Source organism: Artemia sp. Qi Xiang Cuo, chromosome 6 (genome assembly GCF_049724085.1).
Source record: "Artemia sp. Qi Xiang Cuo chromosome 6, ASM4972408v1, whole genome shotgun sequence".
Classification (NCBI taxonomy): Eukaryota; Metazoa; Arthropoda; class Branchiopoda; order Anostraca; family Artemiidae; genus Artemia; species Artemia sp. Qi Xiang Cuo.
This window is the reverse complement of record NC_142799.1, coordinates 13,838,100-13,864,877: the sequence shown is the minus strand read 5'-3', so window position 1 is coordinate 13,864,877 and position 26,778 is coordinate 13,838,100. Positions and strand designations below refer to the sequence as shown.

The following is a 26,778-nucleotide window of genomic DNA, read 5'->3' as shown; positions in this document are numbered from 1 at the left end:
TCAACTGTCAAGCTTGTGTATTTACTTTTGTGTTTGAATAAAAATCTTATGTTCCCTTCTTTAATTTGTTTTATACCTTAAATCGATACTTGGAAACAGATGCAAGTCGTGATTCCAACTTTCTAACCTATAAACTTGATATATAATGCTCTTTGTTTGAGTATCACTTTTGTCATTCTGTCATTCTAACAAAGATTTTATTAGCTTCAAATTTTGCACATTCAAGAGGCTAATTTATGACAGGCGGGATATATCTCGTGACCACCAATTTCCAGCTTTTATTGTTCCTAAAGCAAAGAGATGAGATATCAAGTTTGAGTCACATTTAACTTTGGACACTTCCAAATCAGGCGATACTGAATATTAGATAAAATAAAATTTAATTCTAAATAGAAAATTAAATTATTAAGGATTGGATGTGAAATAAAACCAGACTCAACGATTTGAATAATCACATACAGGAGGCAAATTCGGTTCACAAGTTTCACTAGTACAAAAAAATAACTTTTTTGTTTCACTACACTATAACACTTGTCAACAATATTGTGGATGTATAATTCAATGGAACATCTTTCTTTTGAATACCTTTTTTTTATTTTTTAATTTCATTCCACCTCATCTCCTCTTAGTGGCACCAATAATAATAATAAAAATATTTAAGCATTTACAAAAAACTAAATGAACACTACACTTTAATTTACATAAAGATAGTAGCCGAAGAATGGTCTTTACATTATTGAAGTCCTACTTCTATACCATGTTAAAAAATGCTCTTCCGCATAGGCCATCCTCCCGCAGAAGGAAGTCCCAGCTTACGGTGACCAATTTAAAATATAAAATAAAAAAATTTCTTTAATTCTAATTCAGGTAAAAATACCTAAATAAAACATAATCCATTCCCCCCCCCCCCCAATAATAAAAACACCCTGTATTGTAAACTACTGTGTACCTCTTTTTTTTTTACCTTTTATTTTAGCTGACTTAACGTCTTAGGTAACTTCTAACAGATAGTCAATACACGACGGTATATGGTCTTTATTTAATGACATGAGAATAAAGATACAGAGAAAATAAGGTAGCAGAAGAACAAACAACTAAGACGAAGGCGAAAGATGGAATGCCTTTTAAAAGTATACACTTGGCCCCAACGCTCTAGAATCGGAAGTCCCTGCTTTTGTCTTTTGGACCGGCCTGGGAACAAACCCTTTGTTAAGATTCACTTTCGGACTTAAAGCCCCCCCCCCCCCTTGACCAAGCTCTGGTTGAAATATATATATAACAAACTCTGCTAACATGAGACCCGGAAAAGGCGTCTCAAATTGATACAAAATACTTTACAGTATAACTTCAGCTTAATTTTACATTGCATAAAATAAACATACTTTTATACATGAATCAAATAAGCTGAAATGACATCACTACCACATTTTAGATTTTCATTCTTTTCTTTCCTTTTCCTCCCTTCCGGATTAATTGGGAGGGAGGAATATTTTTTTTAATCTTGCGTCTTGAATATCCTTTAAATCTTACGCTAACTGAAAGGCAATTAGCCTTGAGCTGCATCCCCTAAGTTAAATATCTAGCAGGTATATTTAGCTTAGGTAGATTCTTTACTTAGAATCTTTACGAATTTTCATTTATCTCGGTGTGAAGGAATGATTGAGAGAAAAGCGGATGTGAGAGACTAAATAGGTTTTGTGTGGCCCTTTAAGGTGTGATTTAGAAAATAATGGTATAAATAAATTTAGAACCAGAGCTTTCTAATGATGTGCTATTTGACAACTTGACACTAAAAAAAACTTGTTTGGGCTAAATCTAAGCTGGGCTTAATACAATAATGGTATTTTTTAGTTTTTAAATAGCCACGTGACACCTCATTTGAAAACTTCTGATATATTTCCTTCCCGGGACATGCTTTGAAAAATGAGCCTAGAAAATGACTGAAAATAAAACACTGGATACCGATATGACCGATACGATATATGTGATACCAATATGCCCGATACCGATACTGCGATACCGATACGCCCGATACCACGTGCAGCCCTTTCCTAGGGACTATGAAGGGTCATATCATCATCAAAACCATATTTATTGGGCCTTTGAACTATTTTAAACAAATTGTTATAGAACGACTTTGAGATGAGTGGCTAGTTGCCCTCCAATGTTTTCGGTCACTTAAAAAAGGCACTAGCATATTCAATCTACGTTTTAATGACCCATTAAAGATCTCTCTGATGATTATTATGCAGCACCCTTTGATAGCTCTTCAAAAAAGAAATTTTAAATATCCCAGTCTTATCCAATAGTTTTTTAGCCAAATTTGGGCTTGTCATGTTTTTCTTTGGAAGGTACTTACATTCAAAGGTAGAAGGGATTATAGAGCTAAGACATTCCTAGGCAAGGAAAGCTTCCCCATTTAAGATATATATTACTAAAAAGAGTCTTTTTGCAAGTTTCCATTTTTCTTATTTTAACATTGAGGGTTTGAGAAGAAAGGCGGGATTGGAGTCAAAAGAGGATTTGTGTGGCCCTTTTAGGTTTGATGTAGAAAACAACGCTCGAAACGTGTTCAGGATAAGGATAGCTTCCAAATGATGTGCTGTTTGATAAGCTTTGACAGAAAATGAAAAACCTCATTTGGGGTACCTCTAGACTACCTCCATAACAGTAAAAATAAAATATAATTGAATACAGTCATGCAACGCCTCATTTGAAAGCTCCCGACACAAAGATTTTAAATATCCAAGTATTACCCAATATTTTTTTTTACCAAATTTGAATTTGCCAAGTTCTTCATTGGGTGGTACTTATATTCAGGGGAAGAGGGTTGATGGAGCTAGGGAATTCCTGGGCAATTAAAACTTCTCTATTTAAGATATCAAACAGTTCGTGGTAACAAACTGTAAGTAAGAAGCGACCTGGCTCAATGGTAACTAAAACTCTAAAAAACGGAATTTTGATACTAATAGATACATCAAAAGAATCAGATTTTAATTTTGATTTCAAATTTCAATTTTAATTCTGGTTTCATCAAATTTAATCTTATCCATCAAAAGTTACGCGCCTGAGAAAATTTGGCTGATTTTTGAAAAAAAGGGGGAAGACCCCTAAAAGTAATGGAACCTTAATGAAAATCACACCATCATATTCAGCGTATCAGAGAACCCTATTCCAGAGGTTTCAAGCTCCTATCTACAAAAATGTGGAATTTTCCGTTTTTCGCCAGAAGAAAGATCACAGATGCTTGTTTAGTTGTTTTTTTTTCCCAGGGGTAATAGTATTGAACCAATGGTCCTAGAATATCGTAGGAAGGTTCAATGGAAGGGAAATTAAAAGTTCTAGTGCCCTTTTCAAGTGACCAAAAAAATGGAGGGCAACTAGGCCGCCTCCCTCGCTCATTTTTTTCTCAAAGTCACCCAATTAAAATTTTGAGAGAGAGAGTTTGTTTAAATTCTTCAAAATTATGATAAATATGTCTGTTAGGATGTCTTAATCCCCACAGGTCACAGGGAAAGGGGTGCAACTAATGAGCTTTGCAAATAGCTTACATATTGGCTGGGGTACTAGGACGAATACCAACATTTTCAGGACGGATTTTTTTCTATTGGGGGGGGGGGGGGGGGGCGGGCGGCGGGGCGTAATCGGGAGAGTCTGTCCGTGGAGGATGTTTCTTTGGGGTAAGGGACATTTCTATGAAGGGGGCGCCGGATTTCCAAGCATTATTTAAAAAACGATCAGACGAAAGTTTTTTCAACTGAAAATAAGAAGCAACATTAGAACTTCAAACGAACAGAAATTATTACGTATATATGGGGGTTCTCCCCCAAGTCAATACCTCGCTCGTTACGCTGCAGTTTTTTTAGTGCTTTCAAAAGAGCTATCTATTCTAATTAAACGGCCTTCGTGATTCAGGGCTTTGTGAATTAAATTTTTTTTAACTTTTAACGTAAAGAGCATGGTACTGACTAAGGGGAGAACCTCCTCATCTACGTAATAACATATACGCAATAAAAAAAAACAATAAAAAAAAACAAGCGATATTGCTAAATAGTAATCGGAACTTTTAAAAACGAAATTTTGATGTAAATAAATGTATCAAAAAAATGGGCTTATAATGCTGATTCTAAATATATAAATTTTATTAAGTTTAGTATTACTCATCAAAGGCTACGAGCCTGAGAAAATTTACCTGATTTTTAAAGAGGGGGGAAACATACCCTACAAGTGAAAGAATTTTAATGAAAATAACATCATCAGATTCAGCGTATCAGAAAACCCTATTACATTGGTTTCAAGCTCATATCTACAAAAACCTGCAACTCTGTATTTTTTGCCAGAAGAAAAATACACGAATATAGAAGTTCGTTACGTACGTTAATTTGTAAATTACGTCAGAACCAAATTTAAAGACAGCCATTTAGCAAAATAATATTAATTTTTTTATTAAAATTTTATTTAATTATTCAAAGACGGTTAGCCAAAAAAAAAAGCTGAATTAACTAAAAAACGATCAGAAATTAAACAAAAAAAACAATTTTTTTAAAATGAAAGTAAGGAGCGACATTAAAAAGTAAAACGAACAGAAATTAATCCGAGTATGAAAGGGACTGTCCCCGCCGCCACGCCGCGCTCTTTACGCGAAAGTTTGACTCTGGTCTCACAAATTAATTTTATAAACCAACAAAAAACTTTAGCGCAAAGAGCGAGGAATGGAGGCGGGGACACCCCCTTTAACATACTGAATAATTTCTGCTTGTTATAAGTTTTAATGTTGCTCCTTACTTTCAGTTTAAAAAACTTGTTTTTTTATTTATATCTTACTATAACGAATCTCTTTAGGAATTTTCATTTTTCTTGTTTTGACATGGAGGGTTTGAGAGGGAAGGGGAGATGGGAGGCAAAAGAGGATTTGTGTGGCCCTTTTAGGTTTAATGTAGAAAAAAAACGCTAGAAACATATTTAAAATAAGGATAGCTTACAAATGATGTGGCTATTTTAGGTTTAATGTAGAAAAAAACGCTAGAAACATATCTAAAAGGATAGCTTTTAAATGATGTGCTGTTTCATAAGCTTTGACAAAAAGCGAAAAACCTCATTTGGCCTACCTCTAGACTACCTCCATAACGATAAAAATAAAATATAATTGAATATAGTCATGCGACACCTCATTTGAAAGCTCCTGACATAAAGATTTTAAATATCTAAGTAATAATTTAGAACCAAATGCAATAATATTAGAACCTATGCAATAATTTTCGAACCAACTTTGAATTTGCCGTGTTTTTCTTTGGGAGGTACTTATATTCAGGGGTAGGGGGGTTTATTGAGCTAGGTCATTCCTAGGCAAGGAAAACTTCTCCATTTAAAATATATATTACTATAACAAATCTTTTTACGAAATGTCATTTTTCTAGTTTTGACATAGAGGGTTTGAGAGGAAAGGGGAGACGTGAGGCAAAAGTGGATTTGTTTGGCCCTTTTAGGTTTAATTTAGAAAACAACGCTAGAAACATGTTCAGAAGAAGGATAGATTTTAAATGATGTGCTGTTTGATAAGCTTTGACAAAAAATGAAACACCTCATTTGGCCTACCTCTAGACTACCTCCATAACAGTAAAAATAAAATGTAATTGAATATAGTCATGCAACATCTCATTTGACAGATCGTGGCCAAAAGATTTTAAATATCCAAGTCTTATCCAGTAGTTTTTTAACCAAGTTTGAATTTACCTTGTTTTTCTTTGGGAGGTGATTATATTCCGGGGATGGGGGGATTATGGAGCTAGGGCATTCCTTAGCAATGAAAACTTCTCTATTTAAGATATATCTTACTATAACGAATTTCTTTACGAATTTTCATTTTTCTTGTTTTGACATGGATGGCTTGAAAGGAGAGGGGAGATGGGATGCAAAAGAAGATTTGTGTGGCTCTTTTAGGTTTGATTCAGAAAACGATACTAGAACCATGTTCAGAAGAAGGATAGCTTTCAAATGATGTGCTGTTTGATAAGCTTTGACAAAAAGAGAAAAACCTCATTTGGTCTACCTCTAGACTACCTCCATAACGAAAAAAAATAAAATATAATTGAATATAGTCATGCGACACCTCCTTTTTAAGCTCCTGACATAAATATGTTAAATATATAAGTCTTATGCAATAGTTTTTGAACCAAATTTGAATTTGCCATTTTTTTCTTTGGGAGGTACTTATATTCAGGGGTAGGGTGGTTTATGGAGCTAGGACATTCCTAGGCAAGGAAAACGTCTCCATTTAAGATGCATGTTACTAAAACAAATCTTTTTACGAACTTTCATTTTTCTTGTTTTGGCATGGAGGGTTTGAGAGGAAGGGGAGATGGGAGGCTAGAGAGGATTTGTGTGGTCCTTTTAGGTTTAATATAGAAAACAACGCTAGAAACATGTCCAGAAGAAGGATAGCTTCCAAATGATGTACTGTTTGATAAGCTTTGACAAAAAATGAAAGACCTCATTTGGTCTACCTCTTGACTACCTCCATAACAGTGAAAATAAAATATAATTGAACAAAGTCATGCGACACCTCATTTGAAAGCCCCTGAAAAAAAGTTTTTAAATATTAATGTATTATCCAATATTTTTCGAACAAAATTTTATTTTTCATTTTTTTTCTTTGTGAGGTAATTATATTTAGGGTGGGGGGTTTTGGAGCTAGGGCTTTTCTGGGCAGTGAAAACTTCTCAATTTAAGATATATCTTACAATAACGAATCTCTACGAATTTTCATTTTTCTTGTTTTGACATTGAGGGTTTGAGAGGAAAGGAGAGATGGGAGGCAAAAGAGGATTTGTGCGGCCCTTTTAGATTTTTTCAGAAAAAAAACACTAGAAACATGTTCATAACAAGGGTAGCTTTCAAATGATGTGCTGTTTGATAAGCTTTGACAAAAAGCAAAAACCCTCATTTGGTCTACCTCTAGACTACCTCCATAACGATAAAAAATAAAATATAATTGAACATAGTCATGAGACACCTCATTTGAAAGCTCCTGACATAAAGATTTTAAATATTTAAGTCTTATGCAATAGTTTTTGAACCAAATTTGAATTTGCCATGTTTTTCTTTGGGAGGTACTGATATTCAGGGGTAGGATGGTTTATGGAGCTAGGACATTCCTAGGCAAGGAAAACTTCTCCATTTAAGATGGATGTTACTATAACAAATACTTTTACGAACTTTCATTTTTCTTGTTTTGACATGGACGGTTTGAGAGGAAAGGGGAGATTGGGGGCACAAGAGGATTTGCGTAACAGATTTTGGTAGAAGATAGAAAACAACGCGAGGAAAGTATTCAGAAAAAGATGATATTTAAAAATATGTGTTATTTCATAAGCAGCGGCAAAAAATAAAAGACCTTATCCGGTGTGCCTCTAGCCTATGTCTGTTATAGTATAGATAAAATATAATTGAATATAGTCAGGGGACACCTCATTTGAAAACTCCTGATATAAATATTTTTAATATCCAAGTCTTATCCAATAGTTTTTGATCCAAATTTAAATTTGCCATGTTTTTCTTTGGGAGGTACTGATATTCAGGGATAGGATGGTTTATGGAGCTAGGACATTCCTAGGCCAGGAAAACTTTTCCATTTAAGATGGATATTACTATAACAAATCCTTTTACGAACTTTCATTTTTCTTGTTTTAACATGGAGGGTTTGAGAGGAAAGGGGAGATGGGAGGCAAAAGAGGATTTGTGTGGCCCTTTTAGATTTAATGTACAAAACAACTCTAGGAACAAGTTCAGAAGAAGGATAGCTTTAAAATGATGTGCTGTTTCATAAGCTTTGACAAAAAAATGAAAGACCTCATTTGGCCTACCTCTGTAACAGAAAAGATAAAATATAATTGAATATAGTCATGCGACACCTCATTTGAAAACTCCTGATATAAAGATTTTAAATATCCAAGTTTATCAAATAGTTTTTGAAAAAAATTTAAATTTGCCTTTTTTTTCTTGGGGTGGTACTTATCATTTGGGGTGGGGGGTTTATGGAGCTAGGGCATTCCTGGGCAATGAAAACTTCTCTATTTAAGATATATATTAATATAAATAATATATTTACGATTTTTCTTTTTTCTTTTTTGTACTGGGAGGTTTTTAGAGTAAAGGGTATAGGGCCGAAAAAAGTGTTGGGTTTCGGCCATTTGTTTCTTGTTAAAGAACACGACACTAGAAACATGATCAGAAAAAGGCTAGCTTTCAAATAATGTACGGTTTCATAAGCTTTTACAAAAAGCAAAAACCTCTCTTTGTCTACCTCTAGACTACCTTCATAATAACAAAAAATAAAATATAATTGAATATAGTCATGGGACACCTCATTTGACAGCTCCTGACATGAAGATTTTAAATATCTAAGTCATATGCAACAGTTTTTGGACCAAATTTAAATTTGCCATGTTTTTCTTTGGGAGGTACTTATATTCAAGGGTAGGGTGGCTTATGGAGCTAGAACATTCCTAGGCGAGGAAAACTTCTCCATTTAAGATGTATGTTACTATAACAAATCTTTTTACAAACTTTCAGTTTTCTTGTTTCGAAATGGAGGGTTTGAGAGGAAAGGGGAGATGGGAGGCAAAAGAGTGTATGTGTGGCCCTTTTAGGTTTAACGTAGAAAACAACGCTAGGAACATGTTCAAAAGAAGGATAGATTTCAAATGATGTGCTGTTTCATAAGCTTTGACAAAAAATGAAAGACCTCATTTGGCCTACCTCTAGACTACCTCTGTAACAGTAAAGATAAAATATAATTGAATATAGTAATGCAACACCTCATTTGAAAGCTCCTGACATAAAGATTTTAAATATCCAAGTTTTATCCAATAGTTTTTTAACAAAATTAAAATTTGTCATGTTTTTCTCTGGGAGGTAATTATATTCTGGGGTAGGGGGGTTTATGAAGCTAGGAAATTCCTAGGCAATGAAAACATCTCCATTGAAGATATATCTTACTACACCGACTTTTTTTGCAAACTTTCATTTTTATTGTTTTGACAAGGAGGGTTTGTGAGGACAGGTGAGATGGGACGCAAAAGAGGATTTATGGGGCCGCTTTATACTTAATTTATAAGAATACGCTTTAAACAAGATTATAAGGAAGATAGCATTAAAATTATTTTATTAATGATATTATTTGAATAAAAAATTAATCAAAAAAAATTGTTTTCCTCCACCTCAAAAGGCCTAACAGTTAAAATAATATTTTTTTTTAATATAGTCATGTAACACCTCTTTGGAAAGCTCATAACACAGGAATTCCAAATAACAATGAAAAATTCTGTCAAAAAAATATTTCAGTCATTAATTTTAAGTTCACGCTTATATTTGTACTTTTAAGTAAAATATCAAAAACAGCAAAAAAATTCAAAAATTTGGTATCAGTTGAGAGCTGTAAGTTTCAGCAGTTTTTTTTAAGGATAATTTTTATTTTCAGAGCTATAGGGTAAGCAATTTTAGGTCAGGGAGATAAACCCGGAGATGGGAGCCAGGAGATAACTTCATCCTGGTATCCAATAAAGAACCCGGGATAGACGGTATACAAGCAGAACTGCTCAAAGCTACCCCCTTAATGCCATATACCTTATATCTCTTAAAATATTTTTTAACAAGTTTGTTATCCCCTTACTAAAATCATGAGCCCATTAAAATATTAATCCAATCAGATGATAATTTTTGTTCCATCTTTTAGACTCTCTAGTGAAGAAATTGTTTTTTTCATCGACCTGAAATTTTGACAAAAAAAAGTCTCTAGCTTAGGAATATCTAACAGTAAAAAAAGAGTTGGGGAAATTTGGTAAGAAATTGAAGTTTCATAGACTCATAAACCTTTATGCTGCTAAAAAAGCTTCAAAAAGAAATTTTCTAAATTTCTCATTAGGCAGTCTAGATTTTATGTGGTTTTCAGAATGCACAAATTCATCATTTATTTTCTCAAATTTTCATACTCCTTACATTCTACAGCATAATTGAAAATACTTTCTATCTCACTACAATTCTCACACAGAGGACTAGCAGTTTTGCCTATGATAAACACCCTATAATTAATACCTACGTGTGTCGACCGAAAACGTAACATTAAGCACGCAGATTTTTTTTTTAATCTACTATAATTTTTCATACCAAAGCCAGGCTTCTTTTTCTGGGTAAGAGCTATATTACTGCTATTATCCCTCATTTCCTCAAAATGTTTTTCGTAAATCTTTCTCACCATCTCTCTAATCTGTTTATATGTTTCTGTAGGGGGTGTAAGGGTCATATTTTGTGCTGTCAGTTTGGGATATTTGTCTGCTTTTTCATTACCCACCACCCCCATATGGGCTGGACACCACAAAAATTGTATCACTATTCCTTTCCCAACAATCTTCAGAATTGAACTATAGCACTTATGGACCTCATCATTTTGTTTATTTGGAAAATTCTTTAGGGACTGGAGGGCAGATTTTGAGTCACTGCATATGAGGAACTTAGATTGGTTTTCACCACTTTCACTAGTTTTCCTCAATACCCATTCTAGTGCACTTTCAATTGCTTTTATTTCTGCCTCAAAAACAGTTGATTCTTTACTTAGTGACTTTGTTATCACTGTATTAAATTCTGGAACCACTGCTGAACAACCCACTCCTAAACCATTTATTTTTAAACCATCTGTATATATTTTAATATATTCTTGGTACTTGCTATTCAAAACTGAGAAGAATTCATATCTCATTATTAGGGGGTTATTTTCCATTTTTTTTTCCATGTATTCAATCTGACACTCAATCTGAACCCAATCCCAGGGGGGAATTTTCGGTGGTTTTTCATAACATAGCATTTGGGTAATAGGTACCTCTATACCTTCCTGAGTTAGTAATTGTTCAAAATTTTCAAAAGGAATTAGACGTTTCCTTATTCTATGGTGATTTCTAGTGTGGGTTAGACCAGGTTTAATTATCAATTTCTTAACTGGGTGATTAAAATCTGCTTTCCGTAGATGGTTCATGTACACTATAAGCATTTTTTCCCGTCTTGTGTTGAGTTTCTCCACTCCCGACTCACCCAGGAGAAAAGGAATTGGGGTGCTCTGGTGAGCTCCAAATGCCAATCTTAGGGCTGTATTCTGTATTGTATCAAGTTCTCTGAGAGTAGATTCTGGGGCAATGCTGTATATCAAACTCCCATAATCAATTTTAGGTCTTATGTATTTGATATAAAATTGTCTTGCTGTAACAATGTTGACACCATGCTTCTCACATGAAAGCATCTTCATCAAATTCAGTCGCTTTGCACAGGATTCTTTTAGATATTTGACATGTTGACTAAATTGAAGTTTAACATCAATGTGTATTCCAAGGACTTTATGACAATTGGTTACAAGCAGTTCCTCTCCAAATAGAGTAAGTAGGGGAGGTCTAATATTCCTCTTAGATGTGAACAACATAACTTTAGCTTTAGATGGTTCAAAATCAAGATCTATTCCTAGGGACCATAACTCTATTTGGTCTAATGTTTCTTGGACAACTTTTTCTGCTTCTTCCACTGTGTTTTGGATTGTCCATGTATTATTATCATCTGCAAAAATTCCTCCTTTGCAGTTATTGTCTTCTAGAGGGATCTCAAATTCTCCAACATTATAATAGTCTGGTCCAAGAACACTTCCTTGTGGAACACCTCTTTCCACCTCAATTTCCTTTGATCTTTCTTGTCCTACAGTCACAGCAATTTTTCTGTCTGACAGGTAACTCAGTGTGAATTTCATCAAATATCCATTTATTTTTGCTTTAGATAAACCTTGTAGTATCTGTCTGTGAACCAAATTATCAAAAGCTCCTTTGACATCCAAGAACACTGCAATCATTACTTTGCCATTATCAAGTGCATCAATGATGTCCCTCTGCATCCTGACCAGGTTATCTACTGTATTTCTGTATCAACAGAAACCTATCTGAATATCCTGCAGCAGGCTAGCTTCATCTATTGCAAATCGCAGTCTTTTCTTTACTAGCCTTTCATACATATTACCTTCAACTGGGAGCAGAGTTATAAAATGATGATTTTCTGCTTTGTATGGTTTATTTGGTTTGGGGATCATGATAGATGTGCCATTCTTCCAAATTGTTGGGAAATTGCCCTGCTTCCACAATCTTTTGATGAGCTGTAGCAGAGCATCCTTCCATTTATCAGTCAACCTTTTAAAGAATACAGGGTATATGTTGTTGCTGCCAGATGAAGTCTGTGGTAGTGTCTTTAGAACAAGTTCAAATTCTGATTTTGAGAGGAGTTTGTTCTAATTTGATACTGACTGATGCATAGAAAGTTTTCTTGTGTTAGTGAAATTTGTTGAATGTGGGCTGGTTCCTTCAAATGGATCTTTCTTACCTATTGTCTGGTGGAGATGACTTGCTCCTGCCTCAGCTTTTGTTTTGTTATCAGCAATCACTTGTCCTTGGTAGGTTGTTGGCCCCTGCGGATGGTGGTACAATTCTCTCCTATTCATCTTTCTTATGAAGGTATACACTTTTCCAAATGGATCTCTGAAGTTGAGATTTGAAACAAAATGCTTCCAAGATTCTGCTTTAGCTTGATTTATTGTTTTTCTAAATTCTGCCTGTGCCAATATTTTTTTTCTGTAATTTTCAATTGTCAGACTCTTGTTCTACTTGTATGAAGCTTGGTTTAGTTTCTCCATATTTAAGCTAAACTTCGTCCCACCATATTGGTTTACTCCTAGTCTTTTTGCCCAATGTCTTGATGTGGATAGTCTTTTTAGACACTTTAATCTGTAGATCCTGTAATCTTTCAATTTTCTTCTCTTTAGTCATAACTGTTGCCAGTTCTTCTTCAAGACTTATCCTTGTAAGTTCTTCCTGGAAGTAATCCCAGTTAACTTTCTTCAATTTAAAGGTAGGGCGTGTTGGTGGGGTTTGACTTCTTAGTGTAGATTCTTTATACTCAATTATCACTGGCTCATGATCACTGGTTAGGGTTGGTTCAGGAGTTATACTTATATTTAGTTGATTGATTATTGCTACTGCAGAGAATGTCAGGTCAATGGTAGAGTATACTCCTGTAATTGGGTTTCTTCTAGTTTGAAGTCCAAGTGGGGTCACTAGGCCAATGTCATCATTCTTATCCAGAGCACTTAGGATACCTATACCACAACAATTATGAGATCCACATAAACACCAGGCATCTGAATGGGCATTAAATTCACCAGTAATAATAAAAGGCTCTTTGGTTTTAATCATATGTTTCAGTTTATTGAAAATTTCCTCTGTTTGTGTCTCATTTCCATTGGAGTTGTGTATACTAACAATAACTATTGTATCCCTCTTACACCGGAATACTGAGCAAGCTACCATCTCAATTTTAGAACTTGTGATGTCTTCAATGTCTAGTTTTTGTAACATTAATGACTTTTTAATGCAAATTAATATTCCTCCTCTTGACTGTTCTGCTCTATCTTTTCTTATTACTTCATAATTTCTAAGTCTCCAGGAATTCTGGGGTTGTAGCCATCTTTCTTGAAAGCATCCGACATCAATTTTTTCTTTTTCTAAAAGGCGCTCTAATAAAGCCTTTTTGTCTTTCATATTAGATTGGATGTTAAAAGATAGCAAGTTCATTCTAGTTTATTTGCTAGATTCCAAATTTCTTCTACATTGATTTCAACTTTGAAAAGTGAGTACATAAGTTGACATAACTTCACTATCCTATCTTTCATTTCTAATTCCTTGATGTCTATCACTTCTGGCACTTTGGATACAAATAACACTTGCTGTTGAAGGGTGTTTTGTGGTTAAAGGGGGGGTGGCTCTTTCACAGCCTTCTTATTCAGTACATTTGCATAACTCTAGTATGCATTAGATGCTCTTTTCATGTGTCTGTTTTGGGCAACTGCCATTTTTATGATTTCACGGTTTTGTTGTTGGGCTGAGCAGCTACCAGATGTTGCTGAATGGCTTTTCCCACATTTAGCACAGACATACTTTTGGTATTTTCCTAACTCTTTGGTTTCTAGTTTTAAGGGACACTCATTAGAAGAGTGTTTGTTTGCACATCTCAAGCATACAGTATGAGGCAACCTACACTTTTCTTGAGTGTGACCATACTTTTTGCATTTAATGCACTGAATAATTGGTCGGTTGTATCTCTCAATAATTCTTTTTCTTCCATATAAACAAATGCACTGGGGAAGAGAATTACTCTCAAATATAACACAAATACTCAGGCTATCTTCTAATTTTTTGGTTCCTTGATTATATCTATTCAACCTCTTTAATTTTTTCATCTCAATATTAGCTTCGTCCCTGAGGTTTGTCAGCAGTTCTTCCTTTGAATAATCTAGTGCTATTTGCTTGATTGCACCATACCTGACTTGTCTTTTCTCTTCAGGTGCTACATCAACAACATCTAGCTTTTGAATTTTCATTGAAGTATCCAATGCAGTATGTGATTTAACATATACTGATAGTCTATTTCTATCATAGTTTGAGTAAAAGTCAATTTTTTCTGATTGGAGAATTTTCTTCAGTTCTAGAGTGATTGCTCTGGCTGATGGGAGTTTTACCTGTGAGGTGAAAACCACTGTTAGATTAGTCCCTGATACACTGCTTATAAACTCACTAGCTGCCTCTATTCTGTTATTTTTAGCTCTGAATTTCTCTGGAAATCTTTCAACTATTGGAGGTTTAACAGTTTTAGAAGTTTCTTGCTCAAGAGGTGAGCCACTTCTCTTACCATTCCTTTTCAGTAAATCACTGATCCCTTCAGCCTCCATAGGATTTACAACATTTTTGATTTCCTCCTCTTCTTCTTGGGGGAGGGGAGGATAATCAACTGACAACCCTGAAAATCTAATATGAACACTTACTGATGGTACAAAATTGTAAATGTTGGGTTTGGGGTGCATGATATAAATGAGCTTGATGAATTGAATATGGCAGAGGTGCATAGTAAACTGTGGGGGGACCTTGAGTATCTTGATATGTTGGGTGAGGAAATTGTACAGGTGTTTGATGGGGCTGTCCAGAGTATACTGGAAATGGCTGGGTATGAGATGGTGAGTATGCTATGTGTGGTGGTGAGAATGATGTTTGTGGTGAAGTCCTACTAGTGCTGATGTTGATCTTGTTTGTGTATGTTTTGTCTGTTGTGGATGGCTAGTTCCCACTGTGACACTTCCCCCAGGGGGAACCCCCATTAGAGGGTGGGAATTCATTAATCGATCTTAATCCAAATATTGTCAGATGCAGCAAAGAATAGTGAGTAATACTATAAACAAGATTGTGATTGGTCTAGTGTTGTCACCAGAAATTTTAAGCATAGAGAACTTGCCTGTCAGAGAAAAAGTAGATAAACTCTGTAATTTTATTGAAAGTTTGGGAATCATGCAAATGAATAGCAGCCTTATTTTGAATCAGTGCATAAATAAATGACTGTTAAATCATACATAAAAATTATGTCTTGGAATGCAAGATCATTGGTTAAAGTGAATAAGGATCTAGCACTAGACTATTGCATTAAGAATAATATTGACATGTTTTGCATTCAAGAGACTTATTTGAAACCATATATAAATCCATCATTCAGATATTATAAAATAGTATGATTAGATAGATGGAATAAAGAGAGAGGTGGAGTGGTAATTGGAATTTATAAGGAAATCAGTTACATTGCCATTTATTTTTTAATACAGGAGGATTATCAAATAGAAATTGTAGGATGCAAAATATATCAGAAAAATAATGCAAAGCTATATATATTCAATATTTATATACCAGATGGTAACTTACTTTTAAGTGATCAAGGTCTAGAAAAAATTATAGAAACAGTTCCTAAAGGGGAAAACTATTGATTATTGGTGATTTAAATGCACACAATGGTCTCTGGTGTGGTGTGATAATAGAAATGGGAGAACAATCTTAGAATTTTTAATGAAAAACTCAGATATGTGCCTGTTTACTCCAAAGGATTTGCCAACTAGAATCAGTAGCAGAACAGGAAGATCAGTGACATTAGACATGGCCATAGGATCAGCTTCATTGGCACCAAAAGTATCAATAACAAGTGACAAGGAATCCGCCCTATATAGTGCATTTTCCCATTTTGGTTGAGATATTTCAAGATAATAGTGTATGCAAAAATTATGACGAATCTAACAAAGTGAATTTAAAGAAAATTAACTGGGAAAATTTTAAGAATAAATTACAAGAAACAGACATTCAGTCACAAGTGAACTGTTGTGAAGATGTCAATGGAAAGATAGATGCATTTCAAAACCCACTCTTAGAAATAGCACAAGAACTGCTTTAAAAAGTAAAAGAGCTCCTATTCACCATATGCTGAGTGTTTGGTGGAACAATGAATGTATGGTTGCAAAGAAACAGCTGTTAGAGGCAAGAAGAAGGTACAGTCAGTTTCCAAACTTTGAAATTTTTTTAATGTTTCAAAGAAGATATGCAGTCTTTAGGTGCCAAACAGTGGAAGTAAAAAAAAAAATTTGTGGAGAAGACAACCTGTATTTTAGACAACCTGCAAGTAGAGTGTATAAAACAGTGAAAAAATTGATCACAGGGAAGACAGATGATAATGGTAATCCACCCTTGGTTGTTAATGGAGAGGAGTTAGTGGAAGAACAAGAAAAAGCAAATAGAGTCAGTGATTGGAAGACTAGACAATTTTAAGGATGATGAAAAATTTACATTTGCTAAGGTAATAAGACTCTCTAAAATAGAAAATGATATGGATTATAACAGATATTTTACAGTAGAGGAGGTAAAGAATGTGATTACCATCAACAGTACCAGGTTTAGACATGATTTACCCACTGTATATCAAACATTTAAGTGACAAATGGATAAAAACATTGTTAGAAATTATTAACAAAGCCTGTGAAAATGGAAAATTTCCAAAAATATGGAAGGATGGGGTAGTGACTATGATTCCTAAACAAGGCAAAGATAATTCAAAAATTGAAATTCTCCGAATCTACTACCTGTTTTAGGAAAAGTCTATGAAAGAATGGTTAAGGAGAGGCTTACTTGGAAAATGGAAAAAATAAACACTTTAAAGATGTTCAATGTGGGTTTAGAAAGAACAGATCTACTATAGAAATGTTACAAGTGTTTGTAAATGACACAGTATATTGTTTGGAAAATAGGAAAATCTGTTTAGCAGTTTTCTTGGATGTGAGTTGTGCTTTTGATAGTGTGGTTCATCCACATACATTAGAAGGAGTGATTGCAGCAAACGTTAGAGGACATTTACTAAGATTTTCTTATGATTATTAACATGAACAAGAAGTGACAGTAAAAGTGGGTAAAGCATATTCAGAAAGAAAGGTACTGAGAAAACATGGGGTACCACAAGGCTCCTCATTGGGGCCAGATTATTACAGTATAAGTGAATTTGATATACCGCTGGATACAGGAGAGGATAGAGCTGGAATTTTTGCTGATGATAATGGAATGTGGATAGTGTGTGATAATATTGAGAAGGGGCCAAGAGTGGCCCAGGAGAAAATAAAATTAATGGAAATGTGGGCCATGGAAAATTTTGTGCAGTTTTTGGTAAAAAAAAAACAAAGCAATGGTAATCATGCAAACAAAAAAGTACTCTGCTCTTTGTCTTTTTCTAAATGGGGAACAAATTGTGACCATGAATGAATTTAAATGGCTTGGAATTATCATTGATAGAAAGCTGATGTTTAAAGCTCATATAAGACAGTTAATGAAAACATGTGTCAAAAGATTAAATATTGGGAAAATGTTATATGGAGCAAATTTTGGCCCAAAGCCTGACTTTTTGATGGAATTTTATATAAAATACATAAGAGCAAAATTGGAATATGGAGGAATAATTTATATGGCAGCATCTAAGTCATTGTTAAGAGGAGCTGGAAACTATTCAATACAGTGCTTTAAGGACAGCTTTTGGAGCAAGAAAGACAACTCCATGGAGCTTTCTTGAATCAGAAAGTGGAATTGAGAAGCTAGGTAGCAGGAGAGACATAGCAACATCAAAGTTTTTCATGGAAGACATGGATTGCTGACCAGTCAAATCCAATTAAATCAAGAATGCTAAAAGAGGGAAGGTTGTGGTGTTCATGGAAAAAAAAACAATTCAGTATTGTGAGGGCAAAGGAGATAATGGAAGAGTTTCAAATGGATTGTCAGTTGACACCAATGTTGAGAGTGTCCAATATGTTCATAACCCCTCCATGGGAATCCATCCTATGCCACTTCAATGCTGAATTTGAAAAGTGGGATAATCTAGACTATGATCAATCATTTAAGATGACAAAAGAAATGCAATATCTTGACACTGTGGATATCTTCACAGATACATCAAAAGCGGATAATAGAGTGGCGGCTGCTTTTGTAATTCCCTCCAAGAATATAGTTGAATTGATTGAATTAAGTGATATAACTACAGTGTTTCAAGCAGAAGTAGTTGCAATAGCCAAAGCAGTGAGATACCTAATAGATTTGGCATCTACAAGTGAAAAATATTGAATCTGTCTGGATTCAAAAAGTAGTTTGGAGGCAATCAAGAATATTTATCTAGCAAATAAAGTAGCTCCGAGAGTGATCTTTTGCTGAAGTGTTTCTGAAGAATTTCAGAAACTGAAATTTTCTCTATTATCCGCTTTTGATGTATCTGTGAAGATATCCACAGTGTCAAGAATTTCAGAAACTACTGGAAAAGGGAGTAATCATCACATTGAATTGGGTACCAGGACATGCAAACATTAGTGGAAATTCTTGGAGGGAATTACAAAAGCAGCCGCCACTCTATTATCCGCTTTTGATGTATCTGTGAAGATATCCACAGTGTCAAGAATTTCAGAAACTACTGGAAAAGGGAGTAATCATCACATTGAATTGGGTACCAGGACATGCAAACATTAATGGAAATGAAATGGCTGACACTGCAGCAAAACAAGCATCCATAGAAGATGGGCAAACATTTGTAGATATTATGCCCAGGATGGTTAATCAAATTGGGGAAGTGATAAAGCAATTGAGAATAAAGACATTCGAGGACAGCTGTGCATTCTCAACAAATATGTTAGTTATACAAAAGAAAGAAAGGCAATTTGAAAAGAAAATATATGGAGTGCTAAGTAAATCTGAATCCAGGGTGATATTTAGACTAAGTTCAGGTCATGCAAGAATTTATAAATTTTATAATGAAGATCTGAGATGTGTATTTTGTGGAAATGAGGAAACAGTTGAACATATATTATTTGAATCTGCAGGAACAGAAGACAGGAGGAAGGATATTAGACAGTTTATTAGAGAAACAATAATTCGACAGAGTAGTGACATACTAAGTGGAGTAGGCTTGAACAGTGACTGTGCTGATTGACTAAGTTGATATGCAAGTTTTAAAGGATATTAATTGGATACATCTTATACAAACTGAGTCCTTGCAGGAAGAGAAGAGGAACCATCCATTTCAATTCAATTGAAATTAGGTTAATATCTGATTCTCATTTGGCTTGTTGTTTCACACGTTTTGAATTTTTTAAGTTTCTTCCAATCTGATTTTGGGTAATATTGTAGTATAATACCTGAGAAAACATGCTGTAAATCCCAAAACAAGGTAAATATAATTAGACTACAATAGCTTACCTAATTAGGCTATGTGATTCCCAGAGCTTAAGCTACTAACTGATTGATTGAACTGTTTTTCTATTGATATAGGGGATGTTTTGTTTTTCTCCATAGATATATTATATAGGCAAAATAGTGGGAAGTCCTTTTGTCAACTGCTTGTTAACCAAGTGGGAGGTATTAACATAATGAAATTTGACATATTTCATAGGAGTTCAAGGTCAGGATAAATTTAGATGTGATTTAACCTACCTTAATTTAGTTAATTATCTGTTAGCCAGTACACACTTGAGAATATGGATATACAGGTACAGGGTTGAAACAACTGAGACATTTAGGAGATAAATGGAATACATATAGGCTAATTTGGGCTGTATATTTACACATTAGGGGGGTTAAGTATAACAGGGCTGCATGCTAAACAGGTAAACCTACATATTATCAGAGTATACAAATATATACTCAGAATTGCAGAAGGAATTCAAGTATAACATTCAATTGTGTCATAAATGAACTTCATTCCCACCCCCAAATACAACATTTATTCCTTATGAAGTTCTGGGTAGAGAATGTATTTGTACATTTGGGGGGGGGGTGAGGGTATATACTCCATTAAGCATAGGTTTACCACAAGATGTAACCTAACCAAAATACCAACTAAATATTTATTAAAACATAGCTATAAAGTAGTTTCCTCTGAGCTGAAGCTAATTATCTCCATATAGGCTACAAACAGCAATAAGCCAGTTATCATCTAATTTTGTAGATCCAAATTCTCAAGCGTGTACTTGGTAACAGATAGGCAGTGGCCACCAAATAGAGCCTGAATTAGTGGCCTAATTTTGGTTGAAGTTGTACATGATAGATATTTCCTTTCCTTTCATTAGTCTCAGAGCTAAGTACTAAATTTTCTTTGGCTAAATACTTTATACAGCATAGCATCTTATTAAGTATTAATTACCATTTCCCTTCTTTTTAAAAATGATTTGAATTCCAGCATCCATTAAACCATTTTTGATCATTTTTTTTTTAATTTCTGCCCAGGCTGTGTAAGAATTCCAAATCCTTTCAGAAATTTCATGAAGAACAGTTTCTTCTGTTTTGTTTTCCAACTGTCCACCCATTTTTGGATCTCCAAGAAGAATATCCAGACATTCTGGATTGTTTTTATGAGCTATTCACTCCCTTTCTCTTTCAGAATCTGTTGCTATCACAGCTGATGAACCATTACACACTTCCAAGCTTTACACACTGATGTGGATATTGTTACAAACAGCTCTTGCACTTCACCTCTGGTACACATTGGCTCACTTATTATAAAGGAAGAAGGTATTTTTTTTTTTTTTAATAGAAAGCATATAAAAGATTATCTCTTGTGTATAAACATTGCTCAACACCAGCAAGTTTTAATTCTATTAGATAAAGTCTTTTTGTGTACTTTAAATTTCAGTTATTCATGTAAAAATGATAACAATGGTATTTTGATGCCCTTGGTCTCAGACCCAATGAAATGTGGTAGCATCATTCCTTTCATTGGTATGAGTTTCAAAAATAATCTATTTTTGACGTAATACCTTCATTTAGGTATTTTTTTCAAAGACCACAATGCCTTTTATGAAACATTCAACAAATAAACATGATGAACAAATAAAAATTTGATGAACAAATAAACATTCAAATGGGGATAAGTCTATTTATTAGACAGTGAAAACAGATGCAAAAGTCTGGATATTTCAACCCGCATGTGCAGCAGTTGCCATGAGCAGAAATACTAAAGTATTAAAATTAAAACTAACATATTTATACAGTACAAAATAATAACTTCCAAAAGTTATTAGACTGAATGAACTGGAAGTTATTATTTTGTTCTTTATAAATATGTTACTTTTGATTTTAATATTTTAGTGTTTCTGCTTATTACGACTGCTTTATATGTGGTCAAAATATTCAGACTTTTATATCTGTTTTCACTGGTCTAATAAAGGGATTTATTCCCATTTGGAAGTTTATTTGTTCATCAAAAATAATGTATAGCTTTTTTTGCAGATTATGTTTAATAAAAATTTAATTTTTTTCTGTTTAATGAATTAGGAATATATATATAGAAAATGATTTGAGCTCTTGGTTCTCCCAGTAGAAAAAAATTATGTTAATTAATTAATGCATATCTTAATAATTATAGGCTACTGAAGCAAATATGGAAAAACTAGTTGTAAAAAAAATTGATGTAAATTGTTTACTAGAGTCTGTTTTAGATTAGGTGAAAATAAACCTACATATCCATGTTATCTTTTCATTTCCCTTAGATTTATCAGCAATATCCATGGGGTTTATTATTTTCGTTTGATTATCTTTCAGTATTCAAATTTATTTTTCATTTAATTCAAAAACAAGACATAGCTCTCATGGACAAAGCCCAAATATGGTGTCTCTTAGTCATAAATAGCAAAATAAAGTTGTCTAATAAACCTTCGTCAGGATAAGATAAACTAAATAATAAACACACTAGAGATCATTGTAATATTTCACAAAGCTTGGCACAAAGCTTTTACTGTAGCGCATGGTGTTACAGTGGATTGGGGTCAGTTTCGGAACCTTCTCAGCCACTTCCCCGGGGGGACGAGGTCTTATAGCGACAAAAGGTGGGGAAGGAATGATCGGTAGATGGGATATTGGAGGAGGCAGGAGCAAAATCTTTGGCATAATTTTTCTCGGTGGGAAGAAAGGGATTCAAGTTTAATTTTTTTGAGGTAAAAGGAGTAAGGTTGAGGGGAACCGCCATAAATGATTTGCAGTGATCTCTTCTGAACTCGTTCTATTTTATCAGTTTCATCCAAGTGCAAAGTGCAAAACAGGACAAGCATATTCAACTAAGGGGCGGATGAAAGTGCAAAACCGGACAAGCATATTCAACTAAGGGGCGGATGAAAGTGCAAAATATTAGTTTCAGCTTCTCCTTAGGAACTCTAAATTTTTTCAGAATTTTAAAAAGTATTGTTGTATGATTCAAAATTTAGAACATTTGGTTTGTGATCACAGCCCAAATAGTGCTTTCAAGCCAAAGCTGTTGAGAGGAAACATTTGTTTTGAAGCTTGAATTTTCAGAATGCACTCACTGAGAGAGGAAAAAAAAAAGTTAAAATATAGTAAGAAAATATTTGGACATCAGAAGGTAAATACCTCATGCCAAACAAAACAATTGGAGCTTCTGTAACTGTCATTTGTATATATATATTTTCTTTTGAGATTCTGGCCCCTATGAATAGGCCCTCCTTTATCTGACTAAGGACTTTGCCCCCTTTTATGGCCAAATCAAAATCACATTTGTTCTTGAGCACATGTTTTCAGAAGTTTTACCACTACCAAATTTTGCTCACCTTCTGCCAGCTCTTTATTCTTTAAATGGTGGTATACATAGTCGAGGAGCTAGTATGCTACAATGTTTCCAATGTCAGCAAATTCCTGAACTAGAGAAACTTTGACCATGTTTGTGCCAAGATCATAAAGATCCTTGTTCGTGGGAAAAATTGTTTTGGCTGTAGTTAACTGCTCAAGAAAGACACCCCTGGCTTTTCTTTGCTTTCTAAATGATTATAGTTTGTGTTTTAAGGTATAAATTCTGACTCTGACCTCCTCTTCACCTCCTCTCAAAATTCAACTTCCCAGCAGAGGGTTAAGCAACTCACACCTTGTTTAAACTGGAAACAGACAAAGATCTTGAATTCAAATGATAGAATTGTTAGCAGTTGACCCTCCAACAGTCCTTAACATCTACTCCCAATTTTTTAATAGCATGTAAGGCTTGTTTCCCCTTCCCTTTCCTGATCACTGGCAGCTGCCTAGTAGAAAGGTAGGTATGTAAAATCTTTTGTAGAAGAATGATGAAGCTATATCGTTGGAGTTACAGATTGGGTCCTTAATCCCTCTGATACTCCGTTCTTTCCATCAGAAACTGTTCTCCAAGACATAAGCATGTTGCATCTTGTTTAAAACAGGGCCATGCCATGGGGCGAAACCTATATGGACCATAAAGACAGCTAAAATATCTGATTACACTGCTTTAATCCCTTTTGCAGTTATAAATGCGTTTGAAGTAGCATGCCCTTGCAAAAATGATGGTCAAATATTTCTTAACCTTCTAGGTTATAAGAAATTATTTTTCTGTGATTCTATGTGTGAGTTAACATTGTTAATATAATTTACAGATGTTTTTTTTCTTTTTTTAAGAGTGATTATGTTTTGACTATCCTGTTTTGAGTAAGGGGTTTCGTTATGAACCTCATAATGTTACATGGTCAAGTCAATCCTGATGAATTGCTCTGCAATTTCTTGTTGAACTCAACTCTTTATTTATATAAATATAAACAACATAATACAAAATGCTTATCTCATTCAGTGAAAATGACCCGACTATCAGAAATATATATTCCCCTCCCATTCTACTCCTCCAAAGAGTTAGCTAGTTATGCCTCTAGTAGTTGCGCTTGGCCCACAATAGTGGCCATAGTAGTTTCCCTATTTCAATATTGATTCTCATTTCTTCCATCTTTGCAAATATTCCCAGGATATCTTTGAATATACCCTCCACAAACACCTTCATAATGACAGTAAAAGTCATCTCAAACGCTGGCCTAATAAATGACTGATACCTCCCTATAAAAAAAAACTGTCAACGTCTCTTTTATCTCCTCTGTTGCATCCAAAAAGTTTTCTACCGCCACCATCTTGATAATCCTAGGCATCAGGGGATAAATTGGGAGGTAAAATATGTTTTTTCATATAACTACCAAAATATAAAGGTCTCTATGAGAGAATAAACTATTGAAATAAATGGCATAAATTGTGCATTAGTTGTTGTTTTTATTATTTCCGTTTATTTACCTATTTCAGAGGAAGAAGCGCCACGAAGCTGCAATAGACATTCGTTTCCAATTGAAACTAGTATGTCATTACCAGAAATTGCACTGTTTTCTCCTGATGAAGTTGACCCTTTAGAGGTTGAGTCTTCCAAGGCTAATGAATCGACGAATGGCATACGTAAGGAAAACTTCACGGACATTCATGCTACCACACTAGAATGTGACTTGTGTAAACAGGTGCAAAATTCTGTGCTTTTACTTCAGCTTCATAAAAGCACACTGTGTGAGAAACATTTACCATCCCACTGTGAAATATGCCGCATTAAGATTAAAGGCTTTTCTGACCTTTTTATACATATTCTGGAGCACGAAGCAGGAACAGAACGGAAATGCCTAATTTGCTTGTGCAAGAACATTGACAATATGAAGGAGCATGTACTTTCTGCTGGTCACATGTCATCAACCTTATCCTCGACTGATTCTAAAGCAAAAGAAAAGCCTAAAAATTTGCCACAGGAGCACCAGCTAGAATCTAAGTCAATTCTGACTCACAACTCTGGCAATCTCAAACGTAAGATGAAAGCAGAATTAATAAAAGGTATATCCTTGTATTTTGAATTTTGGAAAAAAAGTTTTTTTTTTTTTTTTTTTTTTTTATCAAATTTCTTTGATTAAATATTAATTCTGACAAGGGTTTTCAGCAAAAAAAGAATAGCAAAAATAAAACAGGTAAATATAGGAGGGAGAAAAACCTGTCAAGTCTTGTAGAGACAGGGCACATAGACCAATTACATATTAGTCACAGTGAGCTGTACCTTTTTTAATATATGATTTCTTCAATTTTATGTTATGGCTGTAGTCTCACAAAAGGTTTTATTCTCTTATCGCACATCATACCAGGAAGGAAACAAGAGGAGAATTTTCTCTCACTTTTGAGTTGTACCAAATGCCTCATGTAAATTTACAGCTTAAGAATGAATCTTTGGATTGACCCCCCCCCCCCCCTTTTCCTAGGACAGATTTTTCCCTCCCGCCAGAAGTATCTTCTATTCGTCTGAAAATTTATATTCAAATGCGTATGTAAGTTCTGACATTTTCCGAGAAATGTCGGTAAACTGTTTGATTTTGGTAAGAATTAGTGTTGTTTTTTAACATGACGGTGGGGGGGGGGGAGGGGATGTTTCATGGGTGAGAGGGCTCTAAATTGTTGAAATTGATAATTTATTCCATGTTATTTCTGAACAGTGTTTATAACGGTGTTTTTTTTTTTATCAGAAAATGGCAGTTAAGGGGCCATTTCTGGAGTGGAAAGGATGGGAAGCATGAAAAGAGCATTATCACAATATCAATTGTGAAAAACCTATTGATATGCACCTAGTGGAGACACTTTCATTTGCAGTGAGTGAACTGGTAGCTGTATCTGTGCACTTGCATCACAGGGCACCATTCTACAGTTACCACTAATTTCATATTTAAAAATTATTTTCTTTAACCTTTATCTTACTCTCCTATGTTAACTCAAAACTGAACGTTGTCTTATTCTGAAAAATGTTCAAAATAAATTCAGATACCACATCCTTTATACGTTATTTTAATTAAAAATTAATTAAAAGACAACAAAATTGAAGAAAACGTAAATGAGCATACTTATAGTTTAAAATAAAAGAGAATTTTAAGGCTAAATAGTTAAAGGCCCCTAAATCCATTGCAAAAATTGGGCTAAAAAAGAAAAGTTTTTTTTCATAGGTACTATGTAATTTTATGCATATAAACAATTTCCCTAGCAATTGTTGTTCATGTATACAAAGGAAATAAGTACTAATAATTCTTTTGTTGGCATCAAACCTTAAAAATGAGTAAAGAGTTAGATTGTCTGCAAATTTTTGAAAGAGGAATGTTGTTTCATAGACTTTTGAAAATAGGGTAAATCTCTCATCTCGAATTTTGCTATGCTTTCCCACTAACTACTTAAAAACCTGTTAAATTTTGTTATTCTTAGAGCTTTGGCATTTGGAATGTACAAGGCATGTTTTTTAATTAAGGTCTCTTTGAGAAAGTGCGTACTTTACTCTATTTTTCAACATAGTTACCAAGTTTTTTGAAACGCTTATCATACCTCTCAACTAATTTTAAAGTAAAGTATTTATAAGAACTTGCCGCCAGCTCCAATAACCAAGAATTAACTGCTGTTTTTACTTTGTTGTCTTTTCAATGGTGCCACTGATGCGGCAACCAGTTGAACTAGAGACGAAACATGGGTTTTGCATATCATGCCC

The 26,778-nt window shown here is 34.3% G+C and overlaps 2 protein-coding genes across 2 annotated transcripts in view; one reads left to right on the top strand and one right to left on the bottom strand.

Moving 5' to 3' along the window:
• Positions 1-234: 234 nt before the first annotated feature.
• On the bottom strand, positions 235-11,923 carry LOC148950891 (uncharacterized). The gene is made up of 2 exons (XM_089090942.1): positions 10,165-11,923; positions 235-356 (listed from the first exon to the last, which is right to left on the bottom strand). The coding sequence occupies exons 1-2, from the start codon at positions 11,921-11,923 to the stop codon at positions 235-237; spliced, it is 1,881 nt and encodes a 626-aa protein (XP_088947068.1).
• The window catches only part of LOC148950890 (uncharacterized), a 122,065-nt gene continuing 104,701 nt past the window's right edge, over positions 9,415-26,778 (top strand). The window contains exons 1-3 of the mRNA XM_089090941.1: positions 9,415-9,435; positions 20,842-20,972; positions 24,534-25,100. Coding sequence (XP_088947067.1) covers positions 24,587-25,100 — 514 coding nt within the window. The 5' untranslated portion in view covers positions 9,415-9,435; positions 20,842-20,972; positions 24,534-24,586. The remainder of the gene's footprint in view (positions 9,436-20,841; positions 20,973-24,533; positions 25,101-26,778) is intronic.

What these genes read in the sequence shown, in the direction of transcription:
- LOC148950891 (XM_089090942.1), bottom strand. Translation starts at nt 11,923, where the DNA reads ATGCAGAGGGACATCATTGATGCACTTGATAATGGCAAAGTAATGATT. An exon ending in GAAAAAGAAGCCTGGCTTTG is followed by an intron (nt 357 to 10,164) that starts GTATGAAAAATT and finishes TCTAATATTCAG; the next exon opens with TATCGCCTGATTTGGAAGTG.